At 44.7% G+C, this 14,580-nt stretch overlaps 6 protein-coding genes across 6 annotated transcripts; 1 reads left to right on the plus strand and 5 right to left on the minus strand.

The window, feature by feature from the left end:
* Window positions 1-909: 909 nt before the first annotated feature.
* Window positions 910-3,252, minus strand: FOMMEDRAFT_136778 (chondroitin AC/alginate lyase; the record flags this gene model as incomplete). The annotated part of the gene is made up of 7 exons (XM_007270791.1): window positions 910-1,095; window positions 1,168-1,434; window positions 1,490-1,688; window positions 1,753-2,194; window positions 2,766-2,833; window positions 2,888-2,960; window positions 3,192-3,252. The coding sequence occupies 7 exons, from the start codon at window positions 3,250-3,252 to the stop codon at window positions 910-912; spliced, it is 1,296 nt and encodes a 431-aa protein (XP_007270853.1).
* Window positions 3,253-4,703: 1,451 nt separating this feature from the next.
* On the minus strand, window positions 4,704-6,332 carry FOMMEDRAFT_161223 (kinase-like protein; the record flags this gene model as incomplete). The annotated part of the gene is made up of 6 exons (XM_007270792.1): window positions 4,704-4,909; window positions 4,971-5,151; window positions 5,202-5,320; window positions 5,376-5,588; window positions 5,640-5,974; window positions 6,031-6,332. The coding sequence occupies 6 exons, from the start codon at window positions 6,330-6,332 to the stop codon at window positions 4,704-4,706; spliced, it is 1,356 nt and encodes a 451-aa protein (XP_007270854.1).
* A 911-nt stretch (window positions 6,333-7,243) lies between these two features.
* On the minus strand, window positions 7,244-8,872 carry FOMMEDRAFT_161224 (kinase-like protein; the record flags this gene model as incomplete). The annotated part of the gene is made up of 7 exons (XM_007270793.1): window positions 7,244-7,437; window positions 7,493-7,670; window positions 7,719-7,837; window positions 7,897-8,109; window positions 8,158-8,250; window positions 8,332-8,492; window positions 8,547-8,872. 7 exons carry the CDS (start codon window positions 8,870-8,872, stop codon window positions 7,244-7,246), a joined length of 1,284 nt encoding a protein of 427 aa, XP_007270855.1.
* A 362-nt stretch (window positions 8,873-9,234) lies between these two features.
* Window positions 9,235-9,479, minus strand: FOMMEDRAFT_161225 (uncharacterized protein; the record flags this gene model as incomplete). The annotated part of the gene is made up of 2 exons (XM_007270794.1): window positions 9,235-9,374; window positions 9,434-9,479. 2 exons carry the CDS (start codon window positions 9,477-9,479, stop codon window positions 9,235-9,237), a joined length of 186 nt encoding a protein of 61 aa, XP_007270856.1.
* Window positions 9,480-10,668: 1,189 nt separating this feature from the next.
* On the plus strand, window positions 10,669-11,538 carry FOMMEDRAFT_161226 (uncharacterized protein; the record flags this gene model as incomplete). Its single annotated transcript, XM_007270795.1, has 4 exons — window positions 10,669-10,774; window positions 10,846-10,915; window positions 10,983-11,123; window positions 11,193-11,538. 4 exons carry the CDS (start codon window positions 10,669-10,671, stop codon window positions 11,536-11,538), a joined length of 663 nt encoding a protein of 220 aa, XP_007270857.1.
* Window positions 11,539-11,672: 134 nt separating this feature from the next.
* Window positions 11,673-14,089, minus strand: FOMMEDRAFT_23365 (uncharacterized protein). Its single transcript, XM_007270605.1, has 17 exons — window positions 13,972-14,089; window positions 13,892-13,917; window positions 13,822-13,833; window positions 13,715-13,757; window positions 13,621-13,656; window positions 13,444-13,566; window positions 13,362-13,379; window positions 13,253-13,304; window positions 13,159-13,193; window positions 13,073-13,109; window positions 12,996-13,011; window positions 12,715-12,943; window positions 12,592-12,649; window positions 12,508-12,532; window positions 12,327-12,450; window positions 12,192-12,260; window positions 11,673-12,090 (listed from the first exon to the last, which is right to left on the minus strand). The coding sequence occupies exons 1-17, from the start codon at window positions 14,011-14,013 to the stop codon at window positions 12,004-12,006; spliced, it is 1,032 nt and encodes a 343-aa protein (XP_007270667.1). The 5' UTR covers window positions 14,014-14,089; the 3' UTR covers window positions 11,673-12,003.
* Window positions 14,090-14,580: the final 491 nt, after the last annotated feature.

Raw genomic sequence — 14,580 nt, forward strand, 5'->3', positions numbered from 1 at the left:
AGTGAAGCATAGACAACCTGTTACTAGTAATACTTGTAGGATGGTAAAGTTATAGAAAGAAGCTGAACNGGTTAAAACTATCTAATGTCTTATTTGGTAGTTGTCTGTTGATTGCCCATTACTTGCCCATTACTTGCCTACTGATTGCCTACTAATCACCTACTAATTGCCTACTGACTGCCTACTGACTGCCTACTTTGAATATTAAAAAATTTTTAGCATTCTTCTCTAGGTAAAATTTAATTTTCTTTTAATATTTTATAAGATTTAATATTATAAATGAAATTCTAAATATTTTTTGTCTTAAAATTTGAAAGAAAATTTATAATTTTGTTTTAAAAGAAACTTCAAATTATGTTTTAAATAATTATTCTCATTTATTTCAAGATTTCACAAATAAAGATATGCCAAAATTAATTTATAGTTTTTGTCTAAAGAAATTTTTAAATGTTGTTTACAATTTCTATCAACCAAAAATGGTAAATTAAATTATGAATTATATTTAACATTATGTAAGTTATTTTTTAAGGCAAGAAATTGTGAAATGCCTGATGTGCTCCCTTTGGTCGACTTTGGTCCTGGTATCTCGTTTTCTTCCATCCTCCAAAGGAACATTACAGACTACCCACATGTCTTTCCCCAACAGAGCCTTTATGTGGATTGTTCAGGCGGGCAAACGTTCGGATTTCTTACTGGCTGAGCCTCTCGTATTTTCGTGGATAAGACTATTGTGACGCTTGGACCCTAACAACTCATGTAGAATACACGATTTTCTCTTGTTATGTTCCCAGCTCACTGCTATCTACTTATTTGTATTCGGGCTCTTCGGGACCACCTCGCGGATGTTATTTGCCATTTCAGGCACTCCGCAAAAGGCTTCCATTGGCATTAGGAAGAAATGTACAGATATCACACGTCATTTCCCGCATCTGCGACATATCCATAAAAGGGTTTAAGCTCCTCGCATGTAACGAATACCCCGTCGTCGAGTTGCACCCTTAACGCCGCTGCAAACACAGTAGGGCATTCCCAAGGTATACTCGGCCGCTGAGACGGAAGATCATCGCGAGAGTCCGTCTGCTTCACTTCAAGCACCTGTAGTTCAGGGGGCTGCTGGATGAGTTTGTTAACCACGATCTGCCCGTTCTCTGAGACAGATTTTTGCACGTGATGGATAGCAGCTGGTTGATCGTAATAATAGTAGGGCGCGGTCATGAAGTGTGAGTCCAACTTTCTCAGATACGCCATGTATTTGCCACCAGGATCCCCATATACCGCAGCGATGGCTGCGACGTGAGGAAAGATGTCCGATACTTTTTCCTTTCCAGGACCCTTCTTCAAAACGAAGTCCAACGCGTCCTTAATTGTCGCGCCGAACTTTGACTTTGCAGTCCAGAAATCAAGTCCAAGCTGATCTCCGAGCTTTGCATTTGTCTGTAGTGGTCTAGGTCAGTAGAGTCTGCCATTATACTCGAATGTAGATGCTCACGATCATTGCTTCCAGATTGAAGCAGCGATAATGGAATGGCCGGGTGCGAACCGCTTCGAATGGCTGTTCTCCAGACGCTGCTATTTGATCGCGAAATTGTCCGTTGAAGTAGGACTCGAGCGCACCCATAGCCGCATCCGTATCTCCAGCAAGTATATTCATTGCAGCTACCTGATTTGCAGCAAATGACCCGTGGTTGCTGGAGTATCACGAAACGTGGTATTAGCATATGTCAAGTCAAGACTGTGTCAAAGAGGTCTTACTTCGGCGCGGAGATAGCCTTCTTTCCAATCCCGCTGGTCTGCAACCATTTTAAGTACTGGGTGGTCCAATCCTTCATCTCCGACTGCAGGTTACTTGTCCAAGCCGGCGCATTTACAGCTTGCATTATGAGTATAGCGTTCGCAACCTTGACCATTCCGCGGAAATCTAGCACGCCGAGATATTGTCCTACCTGTTTCTGTGGTCCACGAATTACCTGTCCATATTCAACACGAGGGTGCATGCCGCTCTGTGGATCGAGGAAAAAGACATTGATTGCCTGTGCTGCGGATTGGGCATATGACGCACTACCTGTCAATATGTTCGCGACTGCGTTGTAGAGAATTGACTGGCTGGCGTCTGCGATGGCCTGAACGCCGTGTAACTTGCGTACATCTGGGTTGAGCTTGCCATCTCGCGTCACGTATTTACAAGTCGTCCACGCTGAGGAAGGACAATTATTACCACTTCTCCAATGTTACTCACAATTGAAAGAAGGAAGACTCACTTGCGCTAGGCGGTAGAGCCTTAGTAGGGGATGGGGTGCATTCTGATCCGCCGCCCTTCGTTTTCGTTGGCGCGGCTTTAAGAGTATTCTTTCCCTTTGGTTTCGGCTTCGGTTTCGATGTCTTCCTGGCGTTTTCCACTCCTGTTTGACTGGTGAAAATACCGTCTGCTGTTGTCGACGTGGCACTGGTGCTCGAATCAGGCGTTGGGAGAGGAAGAAGATTCGATGGTAGGTTACCGGGGAGTCCTGTCTCTCCCCTTGCCTTGAGACCATGTATCTCACGCATACGTCCGAATCGTCTCGTATGTCTCATCATTCTCCGGTGCGCTCGTGGAACTAGTACCGGATGGTCGAGGGACGGTATCATTGAGTCGTCACCACTGTCATCGTCCTCATCATCCTCCCCCTCATCTTGTGAATCATCATCCCCGCCGTCGTCGTCATATTCAACATCACCACCGTCCTCATCCGGAATTACCTGCGTCTCATTTCTCGCCGCCTCAGGACTAGTCCGATTGCCTCCCGTGCTTAAATGTGCTCTACCGCTCTGGCACCAATTACAGTCTGGCCAATGACTTGCGAAACCTTAAATCACTCTTACAGTTGCTGCTCGAAGCGATGAAGCTTACTATGGTGCCCAGCTGAGATAGTCGAGCTTCTCTTCGTTCGGCGGGAGTATATCTCCGTCTCCGCCATACACGGCTGTAAGCAAACATCATCATCACAGTGAACTAATCGATTCTTAGTATAGGGATCCCACGTACTCCATGGACCCTTTTTCGCGCTTGACCTAGCGTAACTGGTAATCGTCTTTTGTGCACCCGTCGCTCCCGACTTCTGCAGAACAAAGGAAGGATTGATCCAATCGTTTCCACCCGCTGAAATACGACGAATCAGCCTGAAGTTTGGTTTATGAACGACCTCAAAGCGTACCAGAGACAATCTGGAACAAGTATGCGATATCAAGAAGAACAAGCAGTGGGTGTAAAATCATTGTGAATAAAAAATGGTTCGGAGCTAGCTCCTTGATAAAGAAAAGAATATAGAAAGCGGATGCAGAGTTCTTCATTTTGTTCTTCAGAAAGCGGCTGACGATTGTAAGGCGGACCAATTCGCTTTTTCTTTCGACAGACTTTTGTGACAACCCATGTAAGTGGCTAATTTAAAATCAGACGAGTAATACGTATTCAGGCGGGTGTATAAGTAACGATAGGAGTAATTATACCCTGGATCATAATCCATCATGCATCTGCTAGAACGTGAGAGTTTCGTTCTAATAGAGAAGACCTTATACATAATTTACGAAAGATATTAATATTAAAAGGAAAAGGGACTATAACAAGTTCTGATCACAGCACAATAGCAAAGAAGTAATAGCGGATTGAGTGAGAGTGAGTTCAGTACCGAAAATAAAAATTACTGTGAGACATTGCTCTCATTTCGCTGCTTGTCTTACATTTCTTCATCCAGCCAGCCAAGAATCTTCAAGAAGGAAATCTCCTTAGCCGAAAGCCGATCCTTTGGATCTAAACGTAGGCCTACGTGAGTAACGCCGAGCAACCAGCAATACCTGCCTTTTGCCTTGACGAAGCTGTCGAAATCACATTATAAAACTGACCTATCTCCAGATTAAAGTAATGCATGACTACTTGGCTACTATGAATCATGTCTGCTGGAAGACAATGGCTAGTGTAACTGAGCATCTGCCATGGCGTGAGCTCATCTAGGTCAAACCTTTCTCTTGACGAACCAAGAAGCCTTTGATTATTGATGAATGTGAACACTTGCTCTCATCTATGTATTATTATTAAGAAAAAGCAAACGACGACCTAAGTAACCATGCATCCAACTATCAACTTTCTCGTTTTACAGTAAATCAAGTATTATTTCCGGAAGGCGAAGGCGACTAGGTGTGACTCAGATGTAATCATTGACGTTCTTGTTAAGGATCTAGGTGTAAAACGCAGGATGGGTTATATCATGTCGTGTAAATGAAAGGTTACATACCACTGCCAAAGTCGACAAGGGCAAAAGATAAATGGAACGTGGTAACGGGTAATGCAAAGCTAATCGAAGGGAGAACATCAAGGCAAATTGATTAGGAAGTCGTTGACACAATTTAGGGTGTTGGAAAACGTTTGTCCTGAGAGCAAGCCCGAGCATTATATTTAATGCAAGTTTCGGGAATATACAGCAACGTTGAGACCAAACTAAGCAAGAGAAAACCAAATTCGTCTTATGGCTAGTTGCAATTATGTAAAGTCATCAATCTGTAAGCTATAATCCCCAAACGGACAAACTACATAATACGCTGATTACGTGGGAACGTGATGTGTGCTATTTTTTTTCAGTCAGGCTATTTTATGTGATACATTGCACAACGAAGAAATATAGTGTGCATAATATGTCGTTATTTCTCCGTTCTGATAACTCACAGATTGAAGGTCACGTTTCCGACTTGAGCCAAGAGTCCTTGTCAATTAAGATGTCTCTGGCGGAGTATCTGTCCTTTCGATCAAGGCGAAGGCATTTTCTGAGCAGGGTTTCACAACCGACAATGTCTTCGGGTTTCTTTAAAGCTCCTATCCCCTTGAGAATATCCGAGAGCATTATTTCCACCTCGGGCCGTCCTCGTTGATCTTTCAACCAACCTAACAGTGCAGTTCATCCGATAAGTAATGTCGTCCCTTTGCTACATCAGACAATACTGACCAGTGTTTGGATCAAGATACTCTTTAGCGCTCTCGCTGCTCTCGATAGTATTCCGTGGCAAGCGATCTCTAGTTATTGCGAGTATTTGATAGAGAACGTGGTTCCCGAATTTCTTGTCGTTGAAAGCTGCAGCAGCCGTGTCGACCCTTATGAGCCTTTGATTGTTGACGAATTCGAATACCTATTCCAACGTGAGAAATGTCGACATAAAGCAATTGCAATCGTACTGACGAGGCAGCCAAAAGCCCATATATCCACTTTCTCATCCCATTGAAGTCCAAGGATTACTTCCGGAGCGCGTAAATCTGGTGGCATGATGTGGTTAGTCTTCTTATCATTAACATGTTGCGCTAATACGGGCTATCATCAACTTGGTATGACTATGGCATTCGAAAAGCCGCTCACCGCTCCCAAAATCAGTGATTACATAGTTTCGAGAAAGACAATCTTCAGGGGACGGCAACGGGAATGGTTGCGAGACAGCCGCGGATACAGGCTTTCCGCCCTGTGACTTTTCTTTATGATGCCTACGAGCAGGTTCGTTCTTGATGAATGAGTCTATGTCAAATGCTGTTGAACCTCTCCCTAGGTCCATCAAGACATTTTCGGGTTTAAGATCTTTTCTCAACGTTAACATTTGCTGTTTCCTTAATGTGATCTCTTTCTTACCCGTGTGCGCAATCCGCAGTCCATGCATATAAGTGAGTCCTTTGAGAATGTCAGACGAGATTTTCTTTATCAGCGGCTTTGTGAATCGCATCCGTTTTCTTTTGTAATCGCCGAGGGACGGTCCCAGAGGATCAGTTACAATACAGATATGCTCGCCATCACTCGCTTCCTTCCCAGGATGAGTAAACCGATCATTCTGAGTAAGGCAGTATGTTTCCGACGTCCGTTTGTCTTTTGATAATTCCCGGATTACACTGTCCTCATTCTGGGCATGCCGTTTCCACCGATGTGTCTCATACCCAGTTAAAGCCTTGATTGCGACGAAGTTGTTCTCCCTGTAAGGTGGAGGCTATATAATACCTGTATAATCGGAATAGTATGAAATACACACTTAGTATCTTTTGCGAGCCAAACGCTCGAGCAGCCACCCCAGCCTAGTTTTCTGAGAATCTCATAGCGGCCATCAGGCCCTATGCGATCTCCGAATTCGACCTGTAAATATCCGAAACCATGTCTGGCTGATACACCAAGAGGCTCCTCGGTAAAAGTCAACTCCTCAATATCTTCGGCTTTTGCTTCTCTGACAAATTCATATACAATATCTCCGTCACCATTCCGGCCATGGCTAATAGGTAAAGATTGAGTTCCACTCTTGGGAAGATAGAGAATTGTGCGGGCCCGACGTGAGCTCATCTCTCAAATCAGACAATGCCAACTTGAGTTTATACGGAGGAGCAAACGATAGTGCTCCATACAATTGCTTATATGCTATCAGGAAGGGGTGGGCAAAACTATTGTTTCATAGTTACAGAACTGCCACGTGAATAATAATAGAACGAGACTCTGCACATATTGGTGAAGTAAAACAAATATGTTTGAAGTTGTGTGGCACCAAAAATCGCTGTTGCCCGAAACATCTCATCTTGAAACATAGAATACAGGTTTCACTAGACATGGCAAGTTATCACGGAATCCGTTAGTGCAACCAAAATCGTATTAGGATACGACAGACTTGAACATTTGCACGGAGAGGATTTGGAATTCCATTTGCATAAAATTTGGTACCAACTCCTTACGAATAGTTTAAATATGCAAGAACAACAATATGTTTGACTTGTCTGAATTGGCCAACTAGCCACTGAGATGTAATGCCACTATTTACTTGTACGATAGATTGAGTGATCGTCACTCTGTGGCGTCAGTACGTGGGTTCTAGATTAGTACTCTCAGACACGGAATCGCTCAGATGGAGTAAAAACTCATAAGATCCTGCTGAAGCAGAATCATAAATGTGGCGAATCAACGGGAAGTTGTCTGTATGATACTTATCAAATCAAGGTGGACTGAAACGCATCCAGATAAACACTCACCGTAGAACTATGTATTACACCAGGCTTTAATTAGTGGCACTATCAGACACTGCAGCAATTTGTCAGCAATGACTTGTATGTCACCACCATGAACCAATTTTGTCGATTCGAGCACCTGTTGGGCATGAAATAAATCCGGGAAAAGGAGTGAACATTCGAATAAGGATGAAACGAAACAAGTATGACAATTGATGGCGTAAGTCCTCTACAGGTGAACAAGGGCAAGTGAGGAGGTCATGTCTCTGTGTTAAGCCAAGAATCTTCTAAGAGCTCCTTCGCCGAAGCTCTCTTGTTTGGATCCAGGCGAAGACATTTCTTAAGCAAGCGCTCGCAGCCCGCGAGGTCTTCGGGCTTTGTCAGTGCCCCAATCTGTCTTAAGATGTCGAGGAATCGAACATCAATTAACGGTCTACCATCGTTCAGCAAGCCTGCAATGATGAATTTAAACGTCAACCGCGCTGTTAGATAAAAGCGAAGACTCACTCGTCTCTGGATTAAGGTATTTCATCGCGTGCTCGCTGCTGCGAATCACTTCAGGTGGGATGCGTTCTTTGGTAAGTGAGAGAATTTGCCAGAGGAATAAGACATTGGGGTCTAGACTTTCGAGGCCCTCCGTCGCATTTGATTTCAACAACCGTTGATTATTGACAAATTCGAATACCTATAGCAGAATGGGATATATGCGCAACTTTCAAAGTTCTATACTCACAAGACAGCCGAAGGCCCAAATATCAACCTTCTCATTCCAGGGAAGGTCGAGTATAACTTCTGGGGCACGCAAATCCTGAGGCATGATCTCGTAGTAAACTTTATGATTAACGTATTGCGCTGCATGAAGTCACTCATATCAATATACTGCCTTGCACCCGAAAAAAAAAATTACGTACCACTGCCGAAGTCAGTGATTATGAAATTTCGTGACATCCAATCTTTAAATGGCGGAATAGGAAAGGGTTGTGAGACAGCAGCCTGCACGAGCTGTCCGCCTTGAGTCCGGTCCGGAGGATGCTTTCTTGCAGGTTCGTTTCTTAAGAACGACTCGATGTCAAACGTTTCGGAACCACTTCCCAGGTCCATCAGGATATTCTCAGGTTTAAGATCTGTGTCTGTTAATCTTTATCCATTTCGTAACATGAATTCAAACTTACCTGTATGTGCGATGCCCAGACTATGTATGTGAGATAGGCCAACGAGGGTATGTCGTAGAAGTTTCTTGATGAGTGGTTTCGTATATCGCCAGCCTTGCTTGCGAAATTCGAAAAGAGAAGGTCCGAGTGGATCAGTAACAAAACAGAGATGCTCCCCATCGGCCCCTTCCTTACCGGGTTGAAGAAACCCAGCGATTTGAGTAAGGCAATGTGTCTCCGATGTAGATTTGCCTTGAGATAAGTCGTAGAGGATGTAGTGTTCGACACAAACTCGCTTTTTGCATTGGTGTGTCGTGTGTCCTGATAGTGCTTTAATAGCAACGAAGCAGTTCTCGCTGAAAGAGAGTCATGCTTAGCTCTCACATAGTAATGTACAATAGCATGCCTACATGGTATCTTTCGCAAGCCAGATGCTTGAGCACTGTCCCCACCCGAGTTTTCTTAGAATCTCAAATCGGTTGTCTGGCCCAAACCGTTCACCAATATCAACTTGAAGATAGCCAAAGCCCAACCTAGCCGGCATCCCGAGAGGTTCCTCGGCGAATGTGAGTATTTCAACATCTTCATCTTTGGGATTATTAACAAAGTCATATACGGTGTCCCTATTTCGGTTTTGATATAACGCAAATGGCTGAGATTGACATGACTCTCCTCCGTTCTTGGGGAGACGGATTACTGAGAGATTTCGACACGCACTTTGGCGGAAAATTGCCATCCTCGGAAAGAGAAGTGGTCGGAATCGGGAACTGTGCATAGTAAACATTGTCAAGGCAGGGATTGAAGGATTTTTGGGTTACAAAACATCAAGATGTCGATATTGGTGTCTGTCCGAGTTGGCCGAAAGCCGTGGTGCATGATCCTGCTAATAGGGACTGGCGCGGCATCCGCCACCGTTATCCGCACCAGCTATCCGCGGATGAATTTTCCCACGGTTACCGCAGTATCCGCGGTTGAGTGCTTAGCCTAGCCGATAAAAAATTCACGTTGCTTTAATTACCTAAGTGTGATATTAGTCACAGTTGTGATGTATCACTAGTGATTGCATAAGAAACAACAGTTGATTTCTACTTGTCTAAGTTAGTCCCGCAAATTTCCGGCTGTTTTTTGCGGATACGCAGAAACTGCGGTATCCGTGGGAATTTCATCCGCGGATAAGTTATCCGTGGAAATGCTTATCCGCGGTGCGGTTTCGCGGATAGACCCATCCGCACCAGTCCCTATCCTGCTACACACGTGACAGTGTGACGCGACGCGCTAGTCACGTTGTCAAATTTACCTTTGGAATGAGCCACTGAATCATCGGATTTGTCCTTCGACGACATCATCTTAGTGATTGCTTCGCATCTAAACTCATAACTCCCCTGGTTTGAACCATTTCACATTTTCGTCGGGGCTGCGACTGGGCCATACAGGTCGCTGCGTCACCAACCCTCGCATTTCTTGCATCTTGTCAGTCATTGCAAGCTAGCTTCCCTGCCCACCGTTTCCACAATAAGGCGAACCTTCATCACAACTCGCCCCTTTTCTTCTAGCGCCTCGTCATTCTATTGGTCGTGAATTGATTCTCTTTAGACGAGTCTCGTGTTGACAACGGTGGCAGTAATCTCTCATGAACTTTGCGTCAACCCAGAACCTCTGATATTTCTGAGGCCGAAACTACCGAAGTGCTCCGCTCGAAGCATTTGGATACTACCGTACTAATTGAATTCAATAACAGACAATTTAATCCACTGCAATGGGCTCGAGTAATAGTTTGTTTTCAATGTTGAAGGTCCAAGTAATACCGACACCCTGTTTCTCGCTGGCGAATGCCGTTCTCAAGCAGAGTTCATAATTTCAGATTTCGATGTCTGTCATGCGAGTCTCGCTGTTCACTTGAGGAATTTGATATAATCGATGCGCTCGAAAGTTGCCTTCTACACGTCGTTTGCTGGAAACCATCTCGCATCAGAACTATCGGCTAGACACTCTTGGTCGACTCCATTGCAATACGGCCAAAAAGCGAGGGCGTCAGGGCCACAGTGTCAAATCACTGAACATGCCATACTCGCGAACTTCACGTCAAGCTAGTTGAATACTTTCAGTTTGGTTGAAGATCTCATCAATTCCATGAGACTATTTTCTAACTTCGTGATAATTGTAATCTCAAGTACTTTACTAAAAAATTAATTCCGTGTAGCAACCCTCCAACTTTATCACGACATCAAGCACTGCAACATCAGTCCAGAGTATTTATCCATTCATTATGAGACTGGAGTCAGCATCATTACCGGCCTTGACGAGATTGGGTACTGCTTGCTTAAGTTTGCAGGTATGAGGATACTACGACACAAGCAGTAAGCAGTCAAACTGGTTCGTATTTGACAAATTTTATCCGGATTATCTCAAACCGACATCGGCAGAACTTCGTCTCTACCATGCCTGTCAAGATTTTGGGAAGCTGCTCTGATGCATGGGCTTCAGCCCCGCCATGACTTACAGTCTTTGCTGTTATGCTTCATCTGGATTGCCATGACCAAGGGTGGATCTGGTCATCGGGAAAGCGAGGATTCGCTTTACTTCATATTTTGCAACACGGAATTGTATAAGCGGAACAAGCCACACGATTCCGATCCAGGTCAGATGAGCTTCGGCCGAGTTTCGCATGACAAGTAGAAGACCTTGCATAATGCAAAATTATTCACGAAGTGTATCTTGGAGTCCATTCACTCGTACTTCTCAATAAAACCGTGCCTCGTGGTGTTACGCAGGTTGATGTGTGATGCACACTAGGATCTAAATTGCACGGTGTAGGAGCTGGGGTTTACTTGTCAAGGATTTTAAAGACATGCTGGAGGAAGCCTGAAACTGCAAGAAGTCGGCGGTGGAGAAGCGAAAGCTAGACCACCAAGGTTGGACATGAATAGGCGAACAATCATCGGCGATTCGAACCCTTGTACTATTCGTATGGAAAAGGGATGGTGCTAGTACATCCTGTCAAGACCTCGAAGTATCAAGACACTCTATCTGGGGTCGAAATGGACGTGTGTGCCTAGTACAGGGCTGTATTTACCGGGGACGCGTCGAAAGGCTTTGCGGCGTCCAGTACAGAATAGTCCGTTGTACCAATGGATTAAGCGAACCGTCTTGTGTGCTATGCGAGAATACGCGCAAAATAGAGGCCTCCTTGATCATCACATAGAAAAGTCTATCTTGCACTGGCATGAGGCGAAGATTGCGGGGTGGCGTCGCAGGAAGAACGCTTGGTTTGTTACTGATGGCCCACTACACAGTACGGATGCGAATCTGATTGCAGATTGCCGTTTAGTTGTGACACCATCAAACCATCCTTCGAAAGAAACCGATCTAGACTGGTTCCTAGCAGACACGCAAGATCCTTGAGAATGGAATCAAATTTACGTCTTAGTTCATCTTGCACAACACCGTCGCTGCTTTCGAATTTGTCGTCCGGGACCAAGTACTTCTCAACCATAATCATGATAACACATAACTCTACAGACAAGGTAAAAAAAGACACGGGTCAAAGAGATGAATACTTTACTGGCATAAGTAACAGAATAGAAAAGACTGTCGTCTAGAACAGGCCGCAGCGCTCAGCCCTGGGCCTGAGCTTTTTGTTTTCTTTTGAATCCGATCCAATGGTACATACAAGGCAGGCAGCTTCGAACAAGCAAACGGGCAAAGAAAGCGATATGAAAAGCACAAGTGAGAACTGTTAGCAATGTGCGAAAACACCGTTGATCCGTCGCAGTCGATCAAATGCGCAAATAGCGAACAGGATTAAATGACGACCGGAAGCATGGAGTAGTGAACTCCGTCCTAATTTTCAGATGATAGCACCTGTGTTTACACTGCCATCGAGTGCATAGGATACGCTCCGGTTTTTGCGTCACCATAATGATACGGTGAATCCGTGTCACTGTCGGCTCCATGCTAAAGAGGGGTGAAAGAATGGTAAGCCTATCAGCCACCGGGAATAAGAACGTAAACAAAGCAGCTAGCGCCAATTGACTGCGCAGAGCAATTTTGCTCACCTTGATATTTCCATCCTGATCATGTACAACTTGACGCTCTGTCCTGACCTTGATCGAGAGTGCATTTCCCTATTACAAATTATGAAAGTGAGAAGCGTCAGTGACAGACGTGAGTGGCGAGACATAAGCACGAACCTTTCCTCCTGATGGCACGCTCAGTTCGACAGGCTGAGAGCGGAAGCGGCCCTCACTGGAGGCGTACGATATACCCTGTTCACTGGTCTCGTCAACACCGTTCAAGCCCTTACGGCAGTTTAGTCTAGGTTTAGTCAGTATCCTTCGCCTGTTCAAGGTACATAAGAGACTGAGCGCTTACGTAGCCATCAGGGAGTTGGAGTAAACTGGAAATACGGAAAGACGTCAGCATGTGACTTAATGAAGATGTCTAAGATAAACGTACGTCTGCTCGTGAGAACGTAGAACAGGACATAGATGAGAGTATCCGGAGACGCCGTGTTCTGAATAAGCACAAGAAGTAAATTAATACGTAGTCCAGACACGAAGCAGCTCAAAATGCACTTACTGCGATGAGTGCAGCAATAGCGTCCAGGCCAGTGAGTAGGCCAGTGTTCAGGGAGAACAGAATTAGACGGTTGATAATATTGTCCGAACGCCTGAACCCGGTACGCGAACTCTGCAAGAACCAAACGAGTGACGCAGTGATCGCCACGTCGCTGACTGCACTGATAACGTTGATTGAACGGTTTAACGCATAGATTTCCACGAGGCGCACGAAGACTTTGAGCCTCAGTCTGTAGATTCAAGATCAGTCGAGAGAAGTATAGAGTAGACGATCATCCATACGCTTTTACAACGTATACTGTGGGGGGGGGGGGAAGTCAGATAAGCACTGTTACAGCCTCGTTATAAGTTTCACTCACCGATTGAGAGGATGAAGGAAGACAAGACGAGCAATAACTGCAGTTTTGTGAATAAGATTCAACAATGACGAACACATTGAACGCACGAGTATAACCACGAGTACGACGTTCCTTTGGCTGACTGCAGTCAGGAACATGAGATCAGTCATCACTACTTAGTGAGTAAACATATCCACTGACGCTTCCAAACTCGGAAGGTAAAGAAGGCCTGAACAAGGAATACAACACAAGCCTAGGAAATGTCCGATCATTACTCGGCGAAACTTAAGATCGTTTCTCCGCTACCTACATTGATGAGAACCTCGATCTATAAGTTGTAAGCATGTTATCTTAATATACGTCATTGTTTCAGTATCCCTGGGAAGACTTACAAGTAGAGTGTCCACGATGGTCCCCAAGAACAGAGGGTTGCCATATTCCGTGATAAGATACGTATATATACTGTGTGTTATGAGCCCTTGATGTGTCGTATCCAATGCCCATACAAAGAAGACCTATTGGGCACTTAGACAACTCGACATAAAGTAGCGTCACTGATAATTGTGTACTAATAGTTTCAACCAAATAGGATCTTTCGTGAAAACCTAGCGTAAAATAATCATTAAGACGAAGTGCCGACAATTGGTGAAGAACAATACCCACGTTATAATAGTTGTAAACCTGCACGCAATTCGCGCCACACAGCCTATACAGGATAAGTTTATTCAGTAAAGTTCTTCCTCCATAACAAAACATTCGTTCGAACTTACCCCATTGCAACCCTTTGCGAGATATGCGCATCAGTCTCTAAACAAACCAACAAACAACTGCGCGACTCACATTGTCCCGATCAAGAGGACACCCATCTATGACAAACAGGGGCTTCAGAATATGCACTCATTGAAAGCACTTCCACCAACCGAGTTGTCCAAGGCAGGTAATGGAGGAGCTTCGCCGGACATGCTTGTAGATTATTGGTTAGTAGAGTAGAGTTGCAAGTGGATGGAGGTCTGGAGTGGAAGAAAAGACGACGAAGACGAATGCTTGCGAGAGGAGTCCGTAATTAAGTATGCAGCCAGAGATTCGGCGTTTCAAGGGTCAAATAAAGGGATGTGACGAGGACCAAGCAGGGTCTTTCCAGAGTCGACGCGGAGTCAATTAAGTTTAACTGAGTTCCTCGGTGTAAGATCTTGATGAAATCTGGTTTTCGGAATAGAAGGACACTGCATGAGGCACCCCCAGAAAGAATCGAGTGATAGATCTCCGCGAATGCAAGACTCATCATTTCCGAATAATGACCTCGAAAGCTGTTGCGACGGAATATCATTTGGCAATGATTCAAGGTGAAAATCGTGGACCTACAAGCAAGAGATGGTAATGTAAGGGGGGAGGTCTCCGAAATAGTTAATTTACCAATCAAGCTAAGCGACCCTAAAAAGTTTAGCGCACCATCTCCTTTTATCGATGACGGCGACCCTGCAAAAAAACAGCACCCGCAACTAACCGACGACCGACGTCGTATTCTGTTT

This window comes from Fomitiporia mediterranea (assembly GCF_000271605.1).
Source record: "Fomitiporia mediterranea MF3/22 unplaced genomic scaffold FOMMEscaffold_14, whole genome shotgun sequence".
Taxonomy (NCBI): domain Eukaryota; kingdom Fungi; phylum Basidiomycota; class Agaricomycetes; order Hymenochaetales; family Hymenochaetaceae; genus Fomitiporia; species Fomitiporia mediterranea.